Source organism: Petaurus breviceps, unplaced genomic scaffold, assembly GCF_028583685.1.
Source record: "Petaurus breviceps papuanus isolate PSGF00001 unplaced genomic scaffold, PetGlider_PUasm1.0 63, whole genome shotgun sequence".
In the NCBI taxonomy this organism is placed as follows: Eukaryota; Metazoa; Chordata; class Mammalia; order Diprotodontia; family Petauridae; genus Petaurus; species Petaurus breviceps.
In genome coordinates this window covers 816,331-839,229 of record NW_027186418.1, presented here as the reverse complement: position 1 = coordinate 839,229, position 22,899 = coordinate 816,331, and the positions used below count along the sequence as shown (strand labels likewise).

The 22,899-nt window shown below is 40.0% G+C and overlaps 1 protein-coding gene and 1 long non-coding RNA gene across 8 annotated transcripts in view; one reads left to right on the top strand and one right to left on the bottom strand.

Annotated features, from left to right (window-relative positions):
- Positions 1-9,341, top strand: part of LOC138173637 (uncharacterized) — a 48,893-nt gene extending 39,552 nt beyond the window's left edge. For 2 of the 3 annotated variants that reach the window (XR_011171473.1, XR_011171471.1), the window contains exons 4-6: positions 6,681-6,761; positions 6,852-6,903; positions 9,088-9,341. This is a non-coding gene — a long non-coding RNA (uncharacterized lncRNA). The remainder of the gene's footprint in view (positions 1-6,680; positions 6,762-6,851; positions 6,904-9,087) is intronic. The other variant, XR_011171472.1, reaches the window with a different exon arrangement.
- The window catches only part of LOC138173634 (ena/VASP-like protein), a 285,460-nt gene that overhangs the window by 189,968 nt on the left and 72,593 nt on the right, over positions 1-22,899 (bottom strand). The window contains exon 1 of one of the 5 annotated variants that reach the window (XM_069103683.1): positions 4,738-5,107. The exons of 1 other annotated variant lie outside the window; for it this stretch is intronic. In XM_069103683.1, coding sequence (XP_068959784.1) covers positions 4,738-4,760 — 23 coding nt within the window. In that variant the 5' untranslated portion in view covers positions 4,761-5,107. Of the gene's footprint in view, positions 1-4,737; positions 5,108-22,899 lie in introns of those variants that run through there. 3 more of the 5 variants (XM_069103684.1, XM_069103679.1, XM_069103682.1) reach the window with 3 other exon arrangements.

The window sequence follows — 22,899 nt, the reverse complement described above, 5'->3', positions numbered from 1 at the left end:
TATCAGCTGTGTGACTCTGGGCAAGCCACTTAACCCTGTTTGCCTCAGTTTCCTCATCTGTAAAATGAGCTGGAGAAGGGAATGGCAAACCAGTCCAATATCTTTGCCAAGAAAACCCCAAATGGGATCAGGAATAGTCAGACACAACTGAAAAATAACTTAACAAGTTTAGCCCTCATTTATTGATGGGGGCTTCAGGTCACACAGGTAGAGTCAAATCAAGTTAACAGGCATTTATAAATAAATGGTAGAGTCAAGACATGAAACCACTCAGCCTCACCCAGGACTTAGGAAATCATATACTAAACTCCAATGCTTGCTTGGGGGCAGTGTGACAGAAAGCACATCGGATTTGGAATGACATCATGGAGGTTCAAATCATGACTCAGATTTATTATGAGATAATATTTCTTTTTCTTTCTTTCTTTTTTTGCTTTTTGGAGGGGGGAAGGCAGGGCAATTGGGATTAAGTGACTTGCCCAAGGTTACATGGCTAGTAAATGTTAAGTGTCTGAGTCTGGATTTGAACTCAGGTCCTCCTGACTATAGGGTCGGTGCTCTATTCACTGTGCCATCTAGCTGTCCTCTGATAACATTTCTAAAGCACTTAGTACATAACCTAATACATAGTAGGTGCCTAATTCATGCTTGTTCCCTTCCCTATTTTGTGACTTTGGACAAGTCCCTTAGCATCATACTAGTTAAAGCTGGAAAGTTTATCTTGGAAACTATGTGGTGATCTGAGTTTGAGTCTAGTTTCAGACATTTCCTAGTTATGTGACCACAAGAAAGTGGCTTAAACTCTCTCAGTTTTAATTTCCTCACCTGTAAAAGGGGGATAACACATTTTTGCTCTCCCAAACTCACAGGGTTGTTGTGAGGATAGTGGTTTGTAAATCTTAAAACACTATGGAAACGAGTCAGTCCTTTTGTGCCTACTATACCTACTAAGTTCCCAAAGTGGCATTTGAACTCAAGCCTTCAGACTCGTGAAAGATTATTTTCATGTCATATCTCTCAGACTAGACTGGGAGCTTAGAATCACACAAACACAGAGCTAGAACGGGTTTCAGTGGCCATGTGCTCCAAACCATACCTGAAAATAAATAATCTGGTATGTAACAACTTGAAAGTAAATTCTCTCTCCAATACCCCCTACAGGTTCTTTCTCTTCACCTCTTTGAACCTCCGTTTCCTCAAGAGTCATATGGGATGATATTGTTTGCCCTATATACCTCACATGGTTATTGTGAGGAAAACACTTAACAAATACTTTACAGTAAAGCATTATAGAAATGTGAGTTATTATTTAGTCCTTAATTATATTCTCCACTCTAATCCATCTTACACACAGATGTCAAAGTGATTTTTTCTAAAGCAGCTCTGACTATGTTACTGCCCTGTTCAATAAGCTCCAGTGGTTCCCAATTCCTTCTAGAATAACATTCCATCTCCCCTAATTATATCATTTTAAAGCCCTTCACTACCTGGGTCCAGTCTTGTCATATATTACCCTTCACATACTATGGTTCAGTAAATCTGTCCTCACATGAAATTTCATCTTCTGTTTTTGTGTCTTTGCATAAATTGACCCTCCATTCCTGGAATACACTCCTACCTCAGCTCTACCTTTCAGAAGTTTTCACCCTAGCTGCCAGTGTCTTCTTGCCCACTGAATAACCCTGTATTTATTCTGCATACACCTATAGCTCTATATGTTGCTTTTCCTTATAGAATATAGGCTCCTTGAGGGCAGGGACTATCTCTGGCATCTTTTTGTATCCCCAGTGCTTACCTCAATGCCTGGTACATAGCAGGGGCTTAATAAGTGTTTATGAAATTGAATTGAAGACAGAGACAGCTTAATTTTTGTCTTTGTAACCCCAGCACCCTGCATGATGTTTTGCACATAATAGGAACTTAATAAATGTATATTGACAGATATAAATATTCATGTTGTGCTCTTCTGACTACACTGTGAGCTCAGACTCATAGAATCTTTGAGCTTAGTAGAACTCAGAGTTCATCTAATATGATCCATAACCAGAATCTTTCTATAAAACCCCTGACAAGTACTTGAGGAGCTTTTGCAGTGATGAGGAACCTCCTTCTAGTAGCAACCCATCCTACATCTGTGTTACTCTAATTGTTCAGGATTTTTTCCCTCCCCTGGTCCCCCAATTCAAACCTACTGCTTCTGCTTTCTGGGGCCAATCAGAACAAGTCCCTCATCAAAATGTTCGTGCTTCAAACACCTGCCACTAAGGCTCACGTCCCTTCCCTTCTCACACTAATCTATCAACCTATAATCCCACCTCTGTCTTCTCTTCTCAAGGCTAAATGCAGTAGTTCCTCCAGTTAAGATTCATTCAGACTGATTTTGGTGTCCTTCCTCTTCCTGGTAGCCCTCCCAATCTTATCCAATCAACATTCTTCCTCAAATGGGTTGCCCAGAACTGAGCACAATTCTCCCAGTGTAATCTGACCAGGGCAGAGTGTGTAGAGAACTATCTCCCAAGTTCTGGACACTAGGACCAAATTCACTTTATGGGCAGGACCTTCAATAGTGGAAACAGGTTTGAATACTTCTTCATATGTGACCTCCCTGCACCCACCCCAACCAGTGTGATATAATGGAAAAACTCTAGATTTAAAGTCAAAGGATCTGGATTTGAATCTCTACTCTACCATTTACTAGCTATTTCCTATCTCTGATACTCATTATCTGTGTAACCCTAGGCAACACATTAGACTAGAAGATCTCAAAAGATTCTTTCAAGCTCTAAAACGAAGTGACTAAAAAAGGTAAGCACTCTGAGGGCAGGAACTGTCTCTGTGGCCTTAAGTGCCTAGCACAGTGCCTGACACACAGTAGGTACTTAAATAAACGTTTGTCAAATGAGTGTCTGTTATCATCGAATGAACTATGATTAACAATGCTCTGGCAACTGCAGTCACACATCATTCTAACAGATTACAGATACACCCCTTCACTCAGGCCAAAGAAACCTGCTGCTAAGTTGAAATGCCACCAGTCCTAATTTCAACCATTGGTTATAGAAAATAGTCCTTGCAGTATAGAATCAGAGCTTCTGCATCATCTGTGATCTTTTTCCACCCATAAGAATAAGCCTTTCCAAATTTCAACTTTAAGGAGCAAGCCTCTTAAAGACAACACAAACTGGAATCCTTGGATCTTAGAGAGCCAAGTTTATAGAAAGACATCCATAGCCCAACCTTGTAACTAATTTTCTTCATCTGTATGAAAAGGGTTCCTCCCTCTTTCATTCATTCATTCCCTCACTCACTCTTATCATTATTATATCTACTAAGGTGGTTGGCTTTGTGATTATTTTTTAATACAGGGCTAGGGTTGTAGCATTTTGGGAGATCAGAAAAGGGTTTTGTGATGGTGGCTGTAAGGCTGTCACAGAGTCCTGGTGGACTGGAGACAAGGGACTTGGATTCAAAAGACCTGTCTTTGAATCTTAACTCTGATATTTCCTGGGTGTATGACCTTAGATAAATTATTTAAACTCATTGAACCTCAGTTTCCTCATCTGTAAAATAAGGTAATAGATTAGATGATCTCTAAGGTCCTTCCATCTCAGTCACACCATCTTCTATGGTTCCATGATCCCTGCTTGCCATGTCATGTTCTAGGATTCTAAGGTCCCTTCTTGCTATGACATTTCACATTCTGTGATTCCAAGGTCCCTTCTTATTCCAACATTCCATGTTCTATGATTCTAAGTTCTCTTCCTGTTCTGACATCCTGAGTCCCTAGTCTTTCCAGCTGTTTTAATGTTTAGTCTTTGCATAAAAATAAAGAGTAAATCATTCTCAGAAAACCAGAGGCTTGCAGAGGTCAGGAATCCCAGCAAACACACTCCTTCATAAGCTCACAAGAGGTGGCAATATACATAGAATCTGTCTGTTTGCCTTTTCAGCCCTGCCCCCCTTAATTTTCATTTCGCCCAAACTACCCTTCCCACACTGATACTCAGAGATGGGTTCTCTGAGGAAAGAGGGGGCAAGTCAGCCTCACAAAAGATGCTAATTTGGAACATTAATAACCGCAGCAGCAGCAGCTGAACCGCTTACAAACAGCAAAGAGAAATCCTGCTTAGGAAAACCCTTCCAACAGGCTTCACCCTGAGCTCCCCAGCCAGGAGATTATTATTAAAAATAACAAACATCTGATGAAGTCAAAGCCAAATTCAGCTCTGCAGACTTGCCAAAATTCTCCGGCTTCAGCTACCACCATTAACATTCTTTTCATTCCCCCCTCCCTTTTATTTATTTATTTTTAAAAGGAGCATCACTCTCTCTTGGGTTTGACAAAGGGTGGACCGATGCTGGGCTCTTTGATATTCAGAGCCCCACACCGGCATCCAGGTGGATCTTAATCAATTCGTGCAACAGAAAAATCAGTTATCTAGCTATCACTTCAGCCTTCACTTAGCATCCTTTCCCTGGATCCCGGGCTTTCCATCTCCACCCGCCCCCCCCCCCCCCCACCGCAACCCTAATCTCCCCAAACCCTGTCTAACCCGCCAACAAATATTGAAGTCAGCCTTGCTTGGAAGCAGCAGCCGCCGCCAGATCCCAGAGTGTCATTACACAGCAAAAAAGAAGAAAGAAAGAAAAAAGAAAAGAAAGAAAGAAAGAAAAAGCACCCAATAAGCTTAGAACAAAAACCCAGGCTGGGGCTGATGCAGGAAAGCGGGAGCCTACCTGAATTCTTCAAATGCAAACATGGCCTAGTAGGAGACAGCTTCCTTGGGATCCACGGTAATCTCCCTGGCACGGAGGAAAACCATTTAGTTAGCGAGGCGGGCTGGCGGCGGGGCGGGTGTGGGAGCGCGAGCAGGAGGCTGGCGTTTTGCAACGTAGGGCCGGGAAAGGTTTTCTGCAGACACTGGCCTGCGGCCTCGGGCTCCGCCAGCTGCTGACAAGGAGCAGCTAACGGGGAAGGCAGGAAGAAAACCATGTGATCAGCTCAGCAATTCTGATGAATGCAGCACCCTGGGAGCTGCCTTCTTCCACAGCGGTGGCAGGCAGGTTCTGGGCAGGACCCGACTGGGCCACGAGCTCAATCACTGATCGATTGGTTTCACCACTACACCTCCCCCTCCAGGGTTTGCATCTCTAAGGGAGGTGGGGGTTGGGGGAGTCAAGAAGGAGAGGACAAGCCAGCCTTTGTCATTGTCATCTGCTGGGCTAATTGGGTGAATCCAGCCGCAGCTTGCTGGTCTTATTGGGATAGTGTGGCTAGGCATGGTAGTGGGGGATGTTTTCCCTAGAAGCAGCAACGAACTTGGAAAAAATCCTCAGAAATCTGGTGCTTCTGCAGAGGGCTGGTCATATCCCTTCTCTGCTCTCAAACCGTCACTGTCTCAAGTTCAAGACCCTTTCTCTAGGACTCAGCGTCCTTTGCAATCCGGCACCACCCAAATGGCGGGAGTTCCAATTTTGCCTCAGAAGCTTATGAGCCGAATTTGCTGTGAATCTGCACTCACTAGTCTGCGCCTTCTCTGAATCTCAATTTCCTTATCTTTAAAATGAGAGATTTAGACTCAATGGCCTTTCCTTTCCAATCTTTTCTCATCTCTCTCTCCTTCAGCCCTATTGGTCTCTCTGCTTGGAATATTTGCTGTCTCAGTCCATTACTGAATCCCTACTCATCTTTTTAAGCTCCAGAAAAGGCATGGGGGAATAAGAACACACATATGGAGAAATAACTGTGTGTGCACATGTGTTTGGGTGTGATTTTAAGATTCCTCTCAGAACTGACATTTGATGTTTTTATGATCACATAGATGTAATTGGATAAGGTCATGGAACATTCTCCAGAGCCAAATTTCACCATTACCAGTGATGATGATGATGATAGACCCCACCTCCCAAAAATGAAAGGAGAAACTCAGTAAACTTAGAACAAAAACCCAGACTCAGGTTGATAGAAGAAAACTGGAACCTACCTGAATTCTTCAAATGCAAACATAGCCTGGTAGGAGGCAGTTTCCCTTGGGACCCAAAGCAATCACATAAAGAATTTAAAAAGTCATTCTGATTTTTGTTTCTTATACCTTTCTTGCTGTCCAAACACTATGGAAAACCACAAGCAATTCAGAATGTTGTTTCAGGGTAAAAAAAAGACTGGGAAATTTGTTAAAATGTGAATATTTATAAAAGTCTAATTTTCCAAGAGCCTCTAGTCCTGCATTGTGACTCTACTCTAGCCTCCTGATTGGCTAGGTAACTTCATTAGTAAAATCACTATGTCAAATATCTTAGGAGAGGCAGGTAGGTGGCTAAGTGGATAGAGCACTGGAATTAGGACTATCTGGGTTCAAATCCAGCCTCAGCTGTGTGACCCTGGGCAAGTCACTTAACTTCACATTGCCTGACAAAATGGATCCATTGAAGAAGGGAACGGTAAGTAAACCATTCTGTTATCTCTGCCAAGAAACCCCAAATGTGGTCATGAAGAGTTGGTAGCAACTGAACAAGACAACAACATCCTAAGAGAAAACTTAAATGCCAAGAATTAGTAGGAAAATTAGGACCCAGAGAAAGTGTGGGGGGGTAGCACATAGCTAGTCAGAAGCAGAGCTAAAACTAGCTTTTGACTCCTAAACCAAATTCATTCTGCTATTCCACTCTTCTTTTCCTAGCAACTCTGATAGTGAGAAACTTAAAATTTGGATCATGGATTCTACTGGGGACTCTCTCACAAACTCACTACGTGACCTTGGGTAAGCTGCTGGGAGGGGAGATCACAGAATCATTGATTTGGAGCTAGAATGACCCTTGGACATCATCTTGTCTCTCCTCTCATTTTGTAGATGTGGAATCTCAGGTCCTGAGAAGTTGGGTAATTTGCCCATGATCACACAGGTACTAAGTGACCCAAGGTGGGATTCAAACTTGGGTCACTGGACCTTAAAACCATCATGCCTTCTCTAGCACCACTTGGGGCACAGTAGGAACTTCAAATCTCAATATGTCAACTAGTGTTTTCCATGTCTTCCTGGAAAATATGCTTTGTTGAGGGGGTAACCAAATCCGGCCTCTCAACAGGGTAGCCCTAACATCTGTTGTGATTAGATTTTATGGCATGGACTGGAAGATGAGCTTTTATCTTGCCTCTTTTTTTCTGACTAGTTTTATGAACTTTGGCAGATTTAGGATGGCGTGATGGAAGTGTGTGAAATGTATAGCCCTTCATTTTTTGTGCCTCAGTTTCCTCTTCTGTAAAAGGGGAATATTTAGGAAAACTGGTCCCTGAGGGGAAGGCTGTGGAGGAGCTAATTCTCATTCCATGACACTATCACTCAATGCTAATTGGTATAATTAGATACATTCCCCCAATCCACCTGTTGTCAGATGAGTCATTATAGAAACATGACTGAAATAGCAAGCAAGGACTGAACCAGGGGCAAACATTGATATCTATGGTTAATAACGCAGGAGAGAAGGCAAAAGCATGATTGAGTGGGAAGGCGCTGGCTGGGGTAAGGTGGTCTGAATATAATACAAAGCTGGGTACTATTCTGTTTGGTCTGGGAGAGACAGGGGAAGAATAGATTTTCCAGGGCAAGTAATCAATCAATTTATTAAGAGTCTACTTATGTGCCAGGTACTACTAAGTGCCAGGGATACAAAAAAAAGGCAAAAGACAGTCCTTGCCCTCAAGGAGCTGGCCAGCTAACGTGGGATATCACATGAAAACAAACATAGTGCAGAGTTGTAAGTTCCACCCATTCTACTACTTTCTACGACTAAAACAAGAAGTAAAATAAAAATAAAAACCAGGTCTAAAAGGTTCACTCAGACAGCTAACAATCTGTGTGAAAAATGTAGAAAACCATGACAGTTTTGATCATGTCTTCAAATATATGAGGGGTCATCATGGTGAAGAGGGCCTATGCTTCTTCTGTATCATTCCCTAAGACCATTGTTGTTCAGTTGTTACCGTCGTGTCCAACTCTAAATGACCCAATTTGGGATTTTTTTGGCAAAGATATGTGTGTTCTCCAGCTCATTTTACAAATGAAAAAACTGGAGCAAACAGGGTTGAGTGACTTGCCCAAAGTCACACAACTAGTAGATGTCTGAGGCCTGATTTGAACTGAGGAAAAGGAGTCTTCCTGACTTCAGGCCCAGCACTCTGTCTATTGCTCCATCTAGCTACAGAGCTAGGACCAATGAGCAGCAAATTGGAGGAAGGGAGATTTCAGATAAAAATGAGGAAAAACCCTGCCTAATAATCCTAGCTGCCCCACAATGTCGTGAGCTTCCTTATCACAGGAGATATTTAAAGGGATGTCAAGCAGTCACTTGGTGGTGATGTTATGGCATCAGTGGGCTGTATAACCTTTAAGATCCCTTTGAACTGGAAGATGCCATGATTCTTAAAGGCCAACTTCAAGTTGAAGTGTGTCAGGAATACATTTTCCTGCCTGCCCAGCTAATCGAAGAAGCCCAGAAATCCCTGTCAGGGAAGCTGAGTTATCCTGCAAATGTAAGACCAGCAATAACAGTCCAAGGACCCTTTGCTTGTCCCAGGAGTCTTCTTTCCCCCCTTCGCCCCTCCCATCTCCCCCCACTAATCTGAATCAGGATGGGTTGGTCCATAGGTTCAGGCTTCTTAATCTATTAGACCTAAGAATCTGTAAAATCCCACCAGACTTCACTGGTTTGGAAGAGGTGTCCTAGGTGGGTGTCCTATTCCAACCAAGAGCCCAGAAGATCTGCCTTGTTTCCATCATTCTCCCTGATTACCCTTTATTTTGTGAGCATGTCTGCTCAATAAAGATGGTTTGCTTTATTGTCTTCCTGGGAGCTTCTTATCTCCTTCTACTGGGCCTGGGTATCACAGAATTTGCTGTATCTGTATTGACAAGGTGCCACCTCACCCATGAAGTCTTTCCTGATCCTTCCAGTTGAAAGTGATCTTTGTCTCCCCCAATTGTTTAAGAGCATTTTGTCTGCATATCTGCCTTACCATTTATCATACTTGACCTTGTATCATATTTATTTGTAAGTATGGCTTATCTCCTCCCCCCTCCTTTAAATTAGGAATTTCTAAAAGACATGGGCCATCACCAGCTGTCTTATGTCTTGCCACTGGACCTCAATGACCCTGGAGAAGAAAGTGAGGCAGCTAACTTTTCACAGCCCTGCCTCACTTAAATCCAATTCACTTGTAAGTCAAGACATCACCTTCCTGATTTCATTGATCCTCTTCGAAAACAAAGGGTGAACAACAACAATTCTAAAGGGCAGAGACCACATCTCGTATTAACTTTGTATGTCTAATATTTAGCACAGGGCTTATATGTAGTAAGGACTTAATAAATATTTACCGAATATAATTCTATTATTTATTCTTTTTCATTAAAATCACTGAGTCTCAGAGTTGGAAGGAACCTGAGAGGACAACCAGTTTATCCCTTTTACAATTGATTTCATAAATGGTCATGCAGCCTTCAAAGACTTTAAAGTGAAGGAAATGTCCTAAGTTTTCCCATGCCCCTTTAAAAAAGTTATAATTGTTAGAAGTGTTTATTTTTCTCAGGTCCATCTCAGGTTGGAGGATCAGTCTGGATTCTGGGTAGAATTGTCTAAAAGTAATATTCTCCCAGATGTAGTGAAGTTGCCTAAGGTACAGGCTAAGTTAAGGACACTAGGGGAGTACGCTCTGGAAGCCCAGCTCACCTCTGGGAAACTAGGAAGAGCAATGCCCAGTCTGTGCACACATCTGGAAGAAAAGGGAAAATCAGAGTCTGCCTTCCAGATGTCTCACATAGCCATACGAGCATCAGTAAATATTAGATTGACCGACCACATTGGTTCTCTTTTCTTTTTCACTCAGAGGGCACGTCTGAAGCTGACACAACTATGTTAAATTATACCAGTATGGGCCAGTCTCTATGGTGTACAAAACATTGTCCTAGGAACTGTGGGCAGTATAAAATAAACAAGGCACCCGTTATCCCTGGGCTCAAAGTGCTCATCACCACAACTACTCACATTTCTATGGCACAACATAAAGGCTTTTCTCACAACTATGGAAGTAATTCGGGCAAATAGTATAGTCTCCAGTTTACAAATGAGGAAAGAGATGAATCAACTGGCCGATAATCACAGTTAGTCAATGGCAGAGTCAGTACTCAGCCCTCGGTCTTCTGATTTCACATTCAATGTTTTTACCATTAAATCACATATCTGATCTAAGAGGGGAATCTTGCTGTTCAGAGGACTTGGTCACTATAAGCCTATGTGACTAATGAAACATAGCATGCCCCCACTCATGGGTAACCGACTGGCCAGTTCCTGCAATTGCTTCTTTTTTTGTGCTTGAATCCTATGTTTGGTCCAAATAATAGTCAGTCAATAATCATTTATTAAGCATGTAGGTGTCAGGTGCTGTGCTAAGCACTAGAGATACAAAGAAAGACAAAAATACCCCTGCCACCAATCAGGCAGATGGCGTTTGGCATAATCTCTCCCCTGCCTCACAGCTACTTATGACCTCACTAACTGGTTTTTGATCCAACTGAAAGAGCATGCTCTTGCTTGAGAGCCCCCATTGGAGAATTCTGGATTGCTTGATCATGATTAGAACACTCTGTAATGCTCAGACTATGATTTTTTATGACATGTTACTAGAAACTATGCAAAACTTATACATTGGCCCCCTCCCCACTTTGAACAAGAGGATCCTAAGCTAGAAAATAATTTCTTTTAAAGCAATCGGGGTTAAGTAACTTGCTCAAGGTTACACGGCCAGTTATTTTGTGTGGGTGTTAAATATCTGAGGCCAGAACCGATTCCAGGTCTCCTGACACTGGGGCCGGCGCTCTTACTCACTGCACCACCTGGCCCCCCGAAAATAATTCTTAATTCTGGCAGATTTCAGACCAGGCTGTAGCACTAGAGAAATCTGTGATACTGGCTTTTCCAGCCTCCCAAAAACCATTCCATCCCATTGTGGAAGACCAGCTGGCTCCCACTCAGAGAGGATGCATTGCCAAAAAAGTTATCAGCACTTGGATATTCTCAGATTCAGAGATGACTATGGGCTGAGGTGTAGAGGTTGCTGTTGAGTGTCCTTGCCAATAAACACCCTAAACCAAATGAGAGGTGAGTGTGGACTCCTTTCATGCATGACTCCAAAGTAAGTTAAAACCCTAAGTCCTCATGGGATAGTTCACAGAGAGAAGGTATATATACACACACACACACACACACACACATATATATACACACACATATATATATATACATATACATATATATATATATATACAAATAACTATAATACAAATTCAAATATCAACCCGACTCCAATAAGTGAGGTATGGAATAGGAGGGAATTATCAAAAGTTCCATGGAAAAGGTAATATTTGAGTTGGACATTTTAGGAAAAAAAGGATTTCCCCAGGTGGAGATAGAGGCTGGAGTTACTCTCCTTCAAAGACAGGTAATCCAAGGTATGAAGTTGGTAGAGGGTAGGATGAGATGGGAGGGCATGACGAGAAATCCAGTTTAGCCGGCACATAGGACAGGAAGTTTTGGAAGGTAAGGCTGAATAGGTGTATAGGAATGTGGAAGCATGGGACATATACAACATATATGAGCATGAGCCTTTTAAGTGCCAAGATTGCCGGCCCAAATCATTCTTTTATCAGCATTGGACGTTGTCCAGAAGGCTTTCAACCAATTCCTCATCTCAGCAGGTTACTGGATCACCCGGGAGATGTAGAAAAAAGCAAATGTTACTGAGAATTTATCAGAGGCAGATCATAGATTTGAAGATGAAAAGAACCCTTAAAGATCATTTAGTCCAAGGCTTCTTCTTTTATTCTTTTGTGTGTCAGGGACTCCTTTTCAGTTGAGTGAAATTTATAGATCCCTTTTGGAATAATGTTTTTAAATGCACAAAACAAAACGCATAGGAATAATGAGGGAACCAATTATACTAATTTAAAGCTTTGAAAATATTTTAGAAAATAAATTCACACAACTCTGATCTGATCCAATCCCTTCATTTTACAGATAAGGAAACTGAGGCCCAGAGAAGACAAGTGAATTGGTGGCATAGGTGATAATTAGCCAAGCCATACTTTGTATCCAGGTCCTCTAATTCTATATCCAGGTCTCTTTCCACTATATCATTGACAGGTAGTACACAACTATATGGGAAATTAAATACTTAGCTCTCCCTTATCTTCTTCAGTTCAATTCAATAAATACTTATTACATGCCTCCTGCGTGATGAATACAACACCAGAAACCAGGGAGCTTCAAAGTATAGAAAAGACACAGCCTCTGCCTTCACTTCGATCAATCAATGATTAATTATTAAGCACCTGCTATATGTCAGACAATCTCTTTATAGGGCTTACAGACTAGGAAGACCCATAAAAATAACTATAATACAAAGTAATGCACAAAGTAGTGCTCAAGCAATGTCAAGAGATGGAGAAGAAGGCTTCTGGGGTACTTTTGGGATTTCATGTGAAGGATTTTGATGGGGACATGGACAAGGTGCTAGATGTCTATCATAGGTTCCCAAAGTGGGTGATACCACCCCCTGGGGGATGCTGGAATCATGGGGGGCAGTAGTAGCTTTGGGTGCAATTGGGGGGCATTAAATAAAAATAAGGGCGGAAGCATAAGGAAAGAAGAGAAGAGAATTTTGAGAAACCATTAGTACATGTTTAATTTGATGTGTAAAAGAGTTAAAGTCGTAGAGATTATATTATTTTCCAAATAAACACACAAAATGCAAGATATAATCTATCAGTGGTCAAGTCCACCAACAGGTTTTAACAAGCAGGTACTGGCAGGTGAATGTGTCTTCCATTTTTGGGAAGTCCAGCTTGCCTTTCCAGGAATATGTACATGTAATGATTTGATTACAATATGATGTTACACGGTAATATTGTGTCATCAAAATTTCAATGCAGGAAAACCCCCCACAAATTTATAATAAATTAATAAATTTAAGATGCATCATTTAAAAAAAGTTTTTTTTTTGAAATGACACAAATTTAAAAAAAAACATTGAAGGATTAAAGAAAGTCAATTTCCAGATGGACACTAATTTTTTTTGAAAAGTTTTGACCCAGCAATACCCCTTATAGGTCTATATCCCAAAGATAGCATAAAAATGGAAAAAGGACCCACATGTACAAAAATGTTCATAGCAACTCTTTTTGTGGTGGCAAAGAATTGGAAATTGAGAGGATTCTCATCAATTGAGGAATGGCTGAACAAGTTGTGGCATATGAATGTAATGTAATACTAAATACTGAAGAGGGAGGAGTCTGTACCTGATGTGCAGCTTAGAGTTCAAAGACTTGTACTGATTCATGCCTTGTTGATATTCAAGGTTCCCACCTTTGGGAAAAGCACAGGCCTTACTTCAGTTGGATACCTCAGGAGATTCAGTCTTCTTCATCTTTGTTTAATCAGAGCAGGGTGGCTACCAAAGCCCTAACTACAGTAAAGACACAATTGCGGAAGAACTCCCAGGGATTGTGAGTACAGTTTTGCTGGAGTATAGAGTACACAGAACACAGTAATATTTGACAGAATAAAGAAGTAGGTTGGACCAAAGGTTTTGAACTTTACTTGGTAAAAGTAAAGAACTAGTGGACAGTTTTGAGCAGAGGAGTGACTTAAATACATCTATATACAAGGAAGATAATCTGGTTCTATTTAGAAGGTGGATAAGAGAGGATAAAGAATGGATGGAGGAAGGTGTTTTCCACCTATGGTTCATAATACACAGTTAGTGCCAGTTTCTACACTATTCTGTCCTTGAATTGTGAAGGGCACAGTGGATAGAGCGCTGGACTTGGGATCAGGAAGACTCATCTTCATGAGTTCAGATCAGATACTTATTGACTGTGTAACCCTGGAAAACTCACTTAATTCTGTTTGCCTTAATTTCATCTGTAAATAAGATAGAGAAGGAAATGGCAAGACACTCCAGGATCTTTGTCAAGAAAACCCCAAAACTGGAGTCATGAAAGATAGGATATGACTGAACTACAACAAAAATCCTTGAATAGTATCACACATGGTAGTGTTATTTTCTCAATTAGATTTCCCCAATGAAATTCCTTAAGATATGAGACCTGGTACATTGTAGGTGCTTAATAAATGTTTGTTGACTGACCAATCATGTCTATTTCTCTTGACAAACTTTGGACTGAGTTCATGAGAGAAGCTAAAATGCCAACTCTTCAAAAAACTGGCTCTCCTTAAGCCAGTCTAGAATCTGGAACCTGAACTATTCTCTCCTGCCTCCATGTTTTTGTTCACACTTTTCCCTATTAATTGAATTCCCTCTCTTCTTTACCTGTTGAACTTCTACTCAAGCTTTAAAGAGCAAATAGAATTCACCCTGCTTAGATACCATTTTCTTATCCCATGGCTCAACCAGTAACAACTTGGAACTGGGAGGACTCTTCTTCCTCCCACTCCCTTCACTTGGCATTTTGTTTTGTGTGTTTCTAGGACACTTATCATATAATATTGTGGATTGTACAGGGCGTCCCTAAAGTCTGGACACATAGGAAATCTCATTAATTATGCATATTTTCAAGAAATGAAATGAATGAAATTTTCAACATTTTATTTAATTAGCATAAATTTTAGCCATGACAATTTCATATGGAATAAATGCTTTCATTAGCTATTGGGGACTATTTTCCATATTAATGATATTAATTTAATTAAATTAATTAGTGAGATTTCCTATGTGTCTCCTATGTCTTCCTATGAAGTCTCATTTGTGCTAATTAAATAAAATGCTGTTGAAAATTTCATTTATTCCATTTCTTGAAAATATGCATAGTTAATGAGATTTTCTACATGTCCAGACTTTAGGGACACCCTATAATCCTCTGTTTGCTTTTTTCCACTACTAAATTAAAATCTCCATGGGGCCAACAGTTACATTTTATCTAAATTTTATTTTTCTTATAGAGCCAAGAACACTGTTCTGTATATAGTCAGTGCTTTGTTTCCTGATTCTCACATTCCCCATTCCTCTCTGTGATCTCATAACACCATGTATTCCAATTCAATATTTATTAAACACCTACTATATGCAAAGCACTGTTGCTAGGAATATAAAAATTTAAAAACTCAGTCTCTGCCCTCAAGAAGTCCATATTCTATTGGAGTGATGAAGACAAAAGAGACACCCAAATAACAAGTAAATATATACAAAGGAACTGTAAGAAAGAGCATCAACATTAATAATTGGGGAGATTAGGCTTAATTAGGCTTCATGGAAAAGGTGTCAACTGAGCTGGAACTCTGATTGAAAGTCAAAACATTGAGAGGTTGAGAAGACATTCTGAGCATGGGCACAGTATTGCAAAAGAACATACAGATGTAGAAGATGGAATGGTCAATTTTCAGAAACAGCTTATCAGTTCAGAGATTTGCCCAGAGTCACAGAGCTAGTAAATGTTTGATGCAGGATTAGAACTCAGATCTTCCTGACTTTAAGCCCAGTGCCCTATCCACTTCACCATGCTCACTCTCCTGAGGGTCAGTTTATCCTGAATGAAGTGTTCATAAAGGGAGGAAGATAATTATCTGAAATCTGGAAAGGTGGGTTATAACCAGATTGAGGGGGGCTTTTACAAACTGGCTGAAGATTTTGTATCCTAGAGGCAATAGGGAACATTAAAGATTTTTGGGCAAAGGGTGGCATGGTTAGATCTGTCTATGCCTTAAGAAGATTATTTTGGCAACAGTATGGAGGTTGGATTGGAGAAAGGGGAGACTGCATAGAGGAGGATCAGTTAGGAGGCTATTATAGTTCAGCAAAGTGGATAATAGGGGCCCAAATGGAAAAAAATGGCAGCATGAATGTACAGAAAGGGACAATTGGAAGGGATGTGGAAGTAACAATGAGACTTGATAAGTGATTAGATATGAGGGGAACAATCAAGGATGGCTAAGGTTGTTATCCTGGGTGATTGAAAGCATACTGATGCCTTTCACAAATTCAGAGGTGGGGCAGGGTTAGGGGAGAAGACAATGACTCTGGACATTATTTCAGATGCCTACAAGGATACTCATTTAGAGATGTTCAACAGGCATTTAGCAACACAGGACATGTATGTGTGCACACACATACAATATACACACATGCATATGTATACACTACTTACACATAAACACACGTGTGCTTCTATGTGCATGTACATATACACTATGCACATATATGTTTATATATGAGTTATCTGTATAGAATAAGGGTATTTAACTTGGGATCCATGAATTCTGTTTTAAAAATATTTTTATAACTTTATTTCATCATAATTGGTTTCATTTGTAATCCTATGCATTTCATTTTATGCATTTTAAAACATCATTCTGAGGAGTCCATAAGCTTCACCAGAATGCCAAACAATTATTTAAGAATGTCTGATGTAGATTATAAGTGAATTCACAGGAATTAATGGACTCTCTAAGGGAAAGAGTATAGAGAGAGAGAAGGGAAGAAAGTCCAGGACAAAACCTTGGGGAACAGTTACACAAGGACAAGATGTGGGATTATGATCCTGGAAAAAGGACTGAGGAGGAGTGATAATATAGGAAGAAGCAGAAGCAGGAGAGAGTGGCATTACAGAAACCAAGAGAGGAGAGAGTATGTAAGAGGAGAAGATTGTCAATAGTGTCTATAGTGTCAGATAGGTCAGTCAAGTAGGATAAAGACTAAGCAATAAACCAAGGGGTTTAGCAGTTAATGAAATCACCGGGCACCATGGAGAGGGCACTTTCAGTGGAGTGGGTTTGGAATTAGATTCAAAAGGGTTGAGAAGCTAAGTGGGAAGTGAGAGAGTAGAAGAAGTGAGTATAAACAACTTTTCCTAGAAGTTTACTTATAAAAGGGATTTGTATTGTTTATCTATGTACAAGACAGTGAGATTATTATTTCCTATTTATCCTCGTGTCTTACCTGCAGCACCTAGGACAATGCACATAGCAAGTGATTCACAAAAGTTTAAAATGAATGAAATAATTGATTGATTTCTTGGGTGCTTTTTGGGTAACTTTGTTGCACTTTTCATAAGGAATAAGAGGGAGAACTACTGGCTTAAGTCTGGGAAATCTAGTCTGTAAATTGGTTCTGCGGGAATTTGCCTAGTCTGTACTAGCATCTGACACTCTCTTTTCAGCAACTTCTGGGTTAGTGGAAGCTTGGAAAATAAGAGGTTCCTAGATTGAGTGACTATTTCTCAATCCATGCCTTGAGGAATATTCTCTTGACCACTGCATCTCCTAGAGTGCAGAAGGCTGGTCTGGAAGTAGATTAAAATCTTCAGATCTTTATGGTTAATCTAGGATGGCAGATGCATCAACATCTGGAGACCTGCAACTGTGGTCAAATGTTTCTCTGATGTGGAAAGTAATGTGGATAGCTGTCCCTATGGGCCAGCCAACTGCCCATTATGACAAGGAAATATGACATCAGGCCTCAAAGGCCCCAATATTTTCACTCTGTTTAATCAGACTGCAGTACAGACCCAAGACCTCTTTGGATTACAGCTGGTTCAAAGACAATATTGACATCTGGACTAGATTAGACAACTAAAGACAAAAATATGATAACAACATTTAAATATTGTTTGGGGTTTAAAATTATTTCTTTACAGCAACTCCATAAGTCAGATAGTGAAAATATCACTACAAAATAGTATGGCATACTCGATAACAGGATGGAATTGGAGTCAAGAAAACCTGGGTAGGACTCTGGTTTCAGACATTTCATAGATGTGTGATCACAGACAAGTCACTTTACCTCTCTTAAAAGCACCTTCCTCACAGAGTTGCTATGAGAGTAGAATTAAATAACGTATGTACAGTACTTTTCAAACCTTCAAATGTTATACACATGATAACTATTATTTTGATCCCCATTTTACAGAAATGGAGGGGAAGAGAAATGAGTATATATACTGTAGTTTCTCAAAGTCACAGTTATTAGGAATTGGAATTTGAACCCAGGTCAACTGATTTCAAAGGCAGTACTCTGTATTATGGAAAGTTGGAGAAGGAAATGGCAAACCACTTCAGTATCTTTGCCAAGAAAACCCCAAATGGAATCATGAGGAGTCAGATGCAGCTGAAATGGCTGAACAACAAAAATTATAGAAGGAATCAAGTCCCCTCTTACGTCTTCTCCACAGCACATTTCCTACTCCCTCAGTTTCTTTACACAATTCTCATAGGTCATAGAGTCCAGGCCTCTAGAAATCTTTCAGTCATAATTATGGTGTCCTGACTAGGGCTTTGTCCCAGGATGCCAAAATTCAAAGGACATTGATAACACAACTTCTTAAGAAGCATAGAAACAATTAAGCTTAGCACCTAATTAGTAAGAATCATTAATTAAAATATGAAGCTAGCAAATGATATACTTCTCCAGCAATTGCACCCCAGGTAAGTTTTTCCTTGTCCAGCTCTATTCCACAGCTTTTTCTCCCCCAAATTGATCTCAAGGTATCTAGAAGGCAGAGACCCAAGGGGCCCATGATCTATATTCTCTGTCTCCTGACTGTGTATTTCAGGGTTTCTTCCCTTATGGTGTATTGTGTTCTTAGGATCCCCCCTCCCCAACTGAAGTTCTTATAAAAAGTAAATTTGAAGGCATATATAGGGAACTTTTCTTAGGTGTCAGAATTGACTATTGTGTCTCTGTTATCCTGAAAACCCTGTATTCAATTGGTTGGTGTCCTTCCTAAAATATAGAGCCAGAACTGAATGCTAAACTTCATATTACATCTAACCAGGGAAGGGCTAGCTTTTTAGTAAGAACATTCCAGAGTGGAAAAATCAGTCATTTCTAATAACTAAAGGAAAAGCTTTGTAGGACAAGACTGGCTACAAATCTAGATATATTAATCAAGAGTCACTTACCCCAGTCTATTATCTGTTCTGCACTGAGAACTGGGACCAAAGGTAGCAAGAAGACAGATTTCTGGCCCATACAAGAAGGGATATGCTGATAAAGCTTTTGCATCTGACTCTCCAAAAAGGTTTGTTGTTGTTCAGTCATGTCTTACCTTTTGTAACCCCATGGACCATAGCACACCAAGCCCTTCTATCCTTCACTATCTCCCAAAATCTAATGTTCTTTGTTTCCATGATACTCTCTAGCCAACTCATCCTTTGCCATCCCCTTTTCCTTTTGCCTTCAATCTTTCCTAAAATCAGGATCTTTTCCCATAAGTCCTGCCTTCTCATTACGTGGTCAGAATATTCCAGTATTTGACCTTCAGGTGAATAGCCTTAATTAATTTATTGACTGATTTGATCGCTATTCAAGAGATTCTCAAAAGTCTTCTCCAGCACCACAACTAAAATGCGTCAATTCTGTGTTCAGCTTTCCTCATAGTCCTACTCTCACAACCATACATTGCTATTGGAAAAACAATAGTTTCACTATATAAACATTTGTCGGCAAGGTGATATCTCTGCTTTTTAGTATCCCTGTCCAGATTTGCTCTAGCTTTCCTTTCAAGGAGCAAATGTCTTTTAATTTCACAGCTCCAGCAGCTGTCCACAATGATCTTTGAGCCCAAGAATATTAAGTCTGGCACTACTTGCATTTCTTCTAATGGGACCAGTTGCCAAGATCTCTGTTTTTGTTTTTTTTAAGTTAAACTTCAAGTCAGCCTTTACACTCTCCTCTTTCACTCTCATTAAGAGGCTTCTTAATTCCTCTCTACATTCTCCCATCAAAGTGGTATTGCCTGTATATCTGAGGTTGTTGATTTTTCTCCTGACAACCATAATTCCAACTTTTGATTCATCCAGTCTGGCATTTTGCATGCTGTACTCTGCATGTAAATTAAATAAATAAGGTGACAATATACAGCCTTGTTGTATTCCTTTTCTAATCTTAAACCAATCAGTTGTTCTGTGTTTGGTTTTAACTGTTGCTTCTTGGACTGCATGCAATTTCCTTAGGAGACAAGTAAGATGATCTGGTACTCCCATGTCTTTGAGGACTTGCCACATTTTATTGTGATCCACAGAGTCAAAAGCTTTAGTGTATTCAATGAAGAAAATTAAATGTTTTTCTGGAACTCCCTTGCTTTCTCCATAATTCAGTGAATGTTGGCAATTTGGTCTCTAGTTCCTCTGCCTCTTTGAAAACAAGCCTGCTCTTCTGGTAATTCTCAGTTCACATATTGCCAAAACCTAGCTTACAGAATCTTAAGCATAACCTTGTTGACTGTAATGGTAATTCAATTTAATCCCTTTGTAATGGCAAAGCTAACAGGTACTTAACACTTAGCAATTAATTGTTAAAGAAACAGAAGGTATGAACCTTTGTTGCTGACATAACAGGAAGGTGTTGAAACAGGAAATGGCTGAAACTGGAAACTAATGTCATGTACATATAAGGAGAAGCCCCTGCTGGGTCAGACAGATCTTCTTGGAGCAAGCTTCATGGAGGCAGAAGCTGCTGCCACTGGGGAGGCTGAAGAGGAAAGGTCCCCTAGGCTGGAGAGAATGATTTTGATTCTGGGAACCAGCTGGGGCTTCTGCTGGGGGAGCTACCAGCTTCTCCTAGGAGCTGCCAAAAACTGAGGAAGCATAATTGTGATAGTGGTACTTTGCATGGACCTATTTGTGGCTTTGTTAAGCCTTGGTTTCCTAGGAACAAGGACCATGAAGGATTTAAGGTGGACTGGACACTGTGAGTTTCAGCATGGAACAGGGACAGCATGGAGAGCTGGACAAGGAACTGGGAGCTGTCTGCCTTTGAACCCAAGTGACAGTTTGGTGAATCCAGATAGGAGCTGGGACCATGGAAGGGGATCCAGGGAATCTGAGAGACTACCCTGTGTCAAGCTGAAAGAAGACTTTACTTGGATACTGTGTACTGACTGAGAAGACTGTAACTTATTTGTGACTGAGGGGTGGATGGCCTGTGTATTTTACACTACCCCTTAAGAGAGTGCTGAGTAGTGACTGATATTGTAACTTAGTGTGCCCCATGAGTGGAGAACTTTGACTATTATATTTTGTGATCCTTAAGGAGGCAAACCTCCTTAAGGATGATTGAATGATTGAGTTACTAAGTGATTGATTGAATGATTATACTTTGTTCAAAACTGTGTGACCACTGTAGTAAAAACTATGTGGCCATTTTCTGTATTTTGTGAATGCTGTTGTGAATGTTGTATTTTGATTGTCTGTGATAAATTGTAACATTGTGAATGCTGTACCTTGATTTACTGTGAATGTTTTGCTCTGATTTGTTATTGAATAGAGTGTTCACTATACTATGTAATCAGAACCTTAAAAGCTGTTCACAGTATCATTCTTCTGGAAAGCTACTTGTGCTTGGCTTTACATTGGCATCTGAAATGAATGCACTTGTTTGGTAATGTGAATAATACTTGGCATTACCATTCTTTAGGACTGGGACATAAACCGATCTTTTCCAATCCAGTGACCACTGTTGGATTTTTCAACTTTGCTAGCATATTGAGTATAGCACTTTTACAGAATTGTCTTTTGGGATTTTAAATAACTCAATTGGAATTCCATCACCTTCACTAGCCTTGTTGGCAATACTTTCTAAGGCCCACTTGACTTCATTCTCCAGGATGTCTGGAGATGTAGAGATCAGTAAACACACCATCATGGTTATCAGTGATGTGAGGATCTTTCTTGTAAGGTTCTTTTGTGTATCTTTGCCACCTTTTCTTAATATCTTCTGTTTACGTTAAATCCCTACCATTTTTTTCTTTTATCATGCTCATTTTTACATGAAGTTTTCCTTTGATATCTCTAATTTTCTTGAAGACATCTCTTGTCTTTTCCATTCTATTGTTCTCTTTATTTCTTTGCATTGCTCATTTAAGAAAACCTTATTATCTCTCCTTGCTATTCTCTGGAATTCTGCATTCATTTGGGTATATCTTTCCTTATCTCTTCCTCTTTTCCCTTTTGCTTTCCTTCTTTCTTTAGTTATTTGTAAAACCTCATCAGACAGCCATTTTGCTTCCTGGCTTTTCTTTTCCCTTTGGCATGTTTTTTGTTGTTGACTCCTGTACAACATTGAGCACTTTGTCCATAGTTTCTCAGACATGGTTTACTAGATCTAATCCCTTAAATCTATTCATCACCTTTACTTAATATTCATAAGGAATATTATTTAGGTCATACCTATATGGTCTGATGGTTTTCACTACTTTCTTCAATTTAAACCTGAATTTTGCAATAAGAAGCTCATGATCTGAGTCATAGTCACCTCTAGGTCTTGTTTTAACTGACTATATAGAACTTCTCCATCTTTGGCTGCAAAATATATAATCAATCTGAATTCTATATTGACCATCTGGTGATGTCCATGTGAAGAGTTACTTTTTGGGTTGTTGAAAAAGAGGATTTACTATGACCAGAGACTTCTCTTGATGAAACTGTTAGTCTCTGCCCTGCTTTATCTTGTACTCCAAGTTATTTCAATTATCTTTTAATTTTCCACTTTAGCATTACAATTCCCTATTATTAATATTACATCTTTTTTTTTTGGTATTATTTCTAGAAAGCATTGTAGGTCTTCATAGAACTGATCAACTTTGATCTCTTCAGTATCAGTGGTTGGAGCACAGACTTGGATTACTGTGATGTTAAACTGGTTTGAACTTGTATTCAAATAGGTATCATTCAGTCATTTTTGAGATTATACCCAGTACTGCTTTTCTCTTCCTTTTATTATCTATGAAGGCTATGCCATTTCTTCTAAGGGATTCTTGCTGACAGTAGTATATGTTGTGATCGTCTGAATTAAATTTACCCATTCTTGTCCATTTAAGTCCACTGACATCTAAG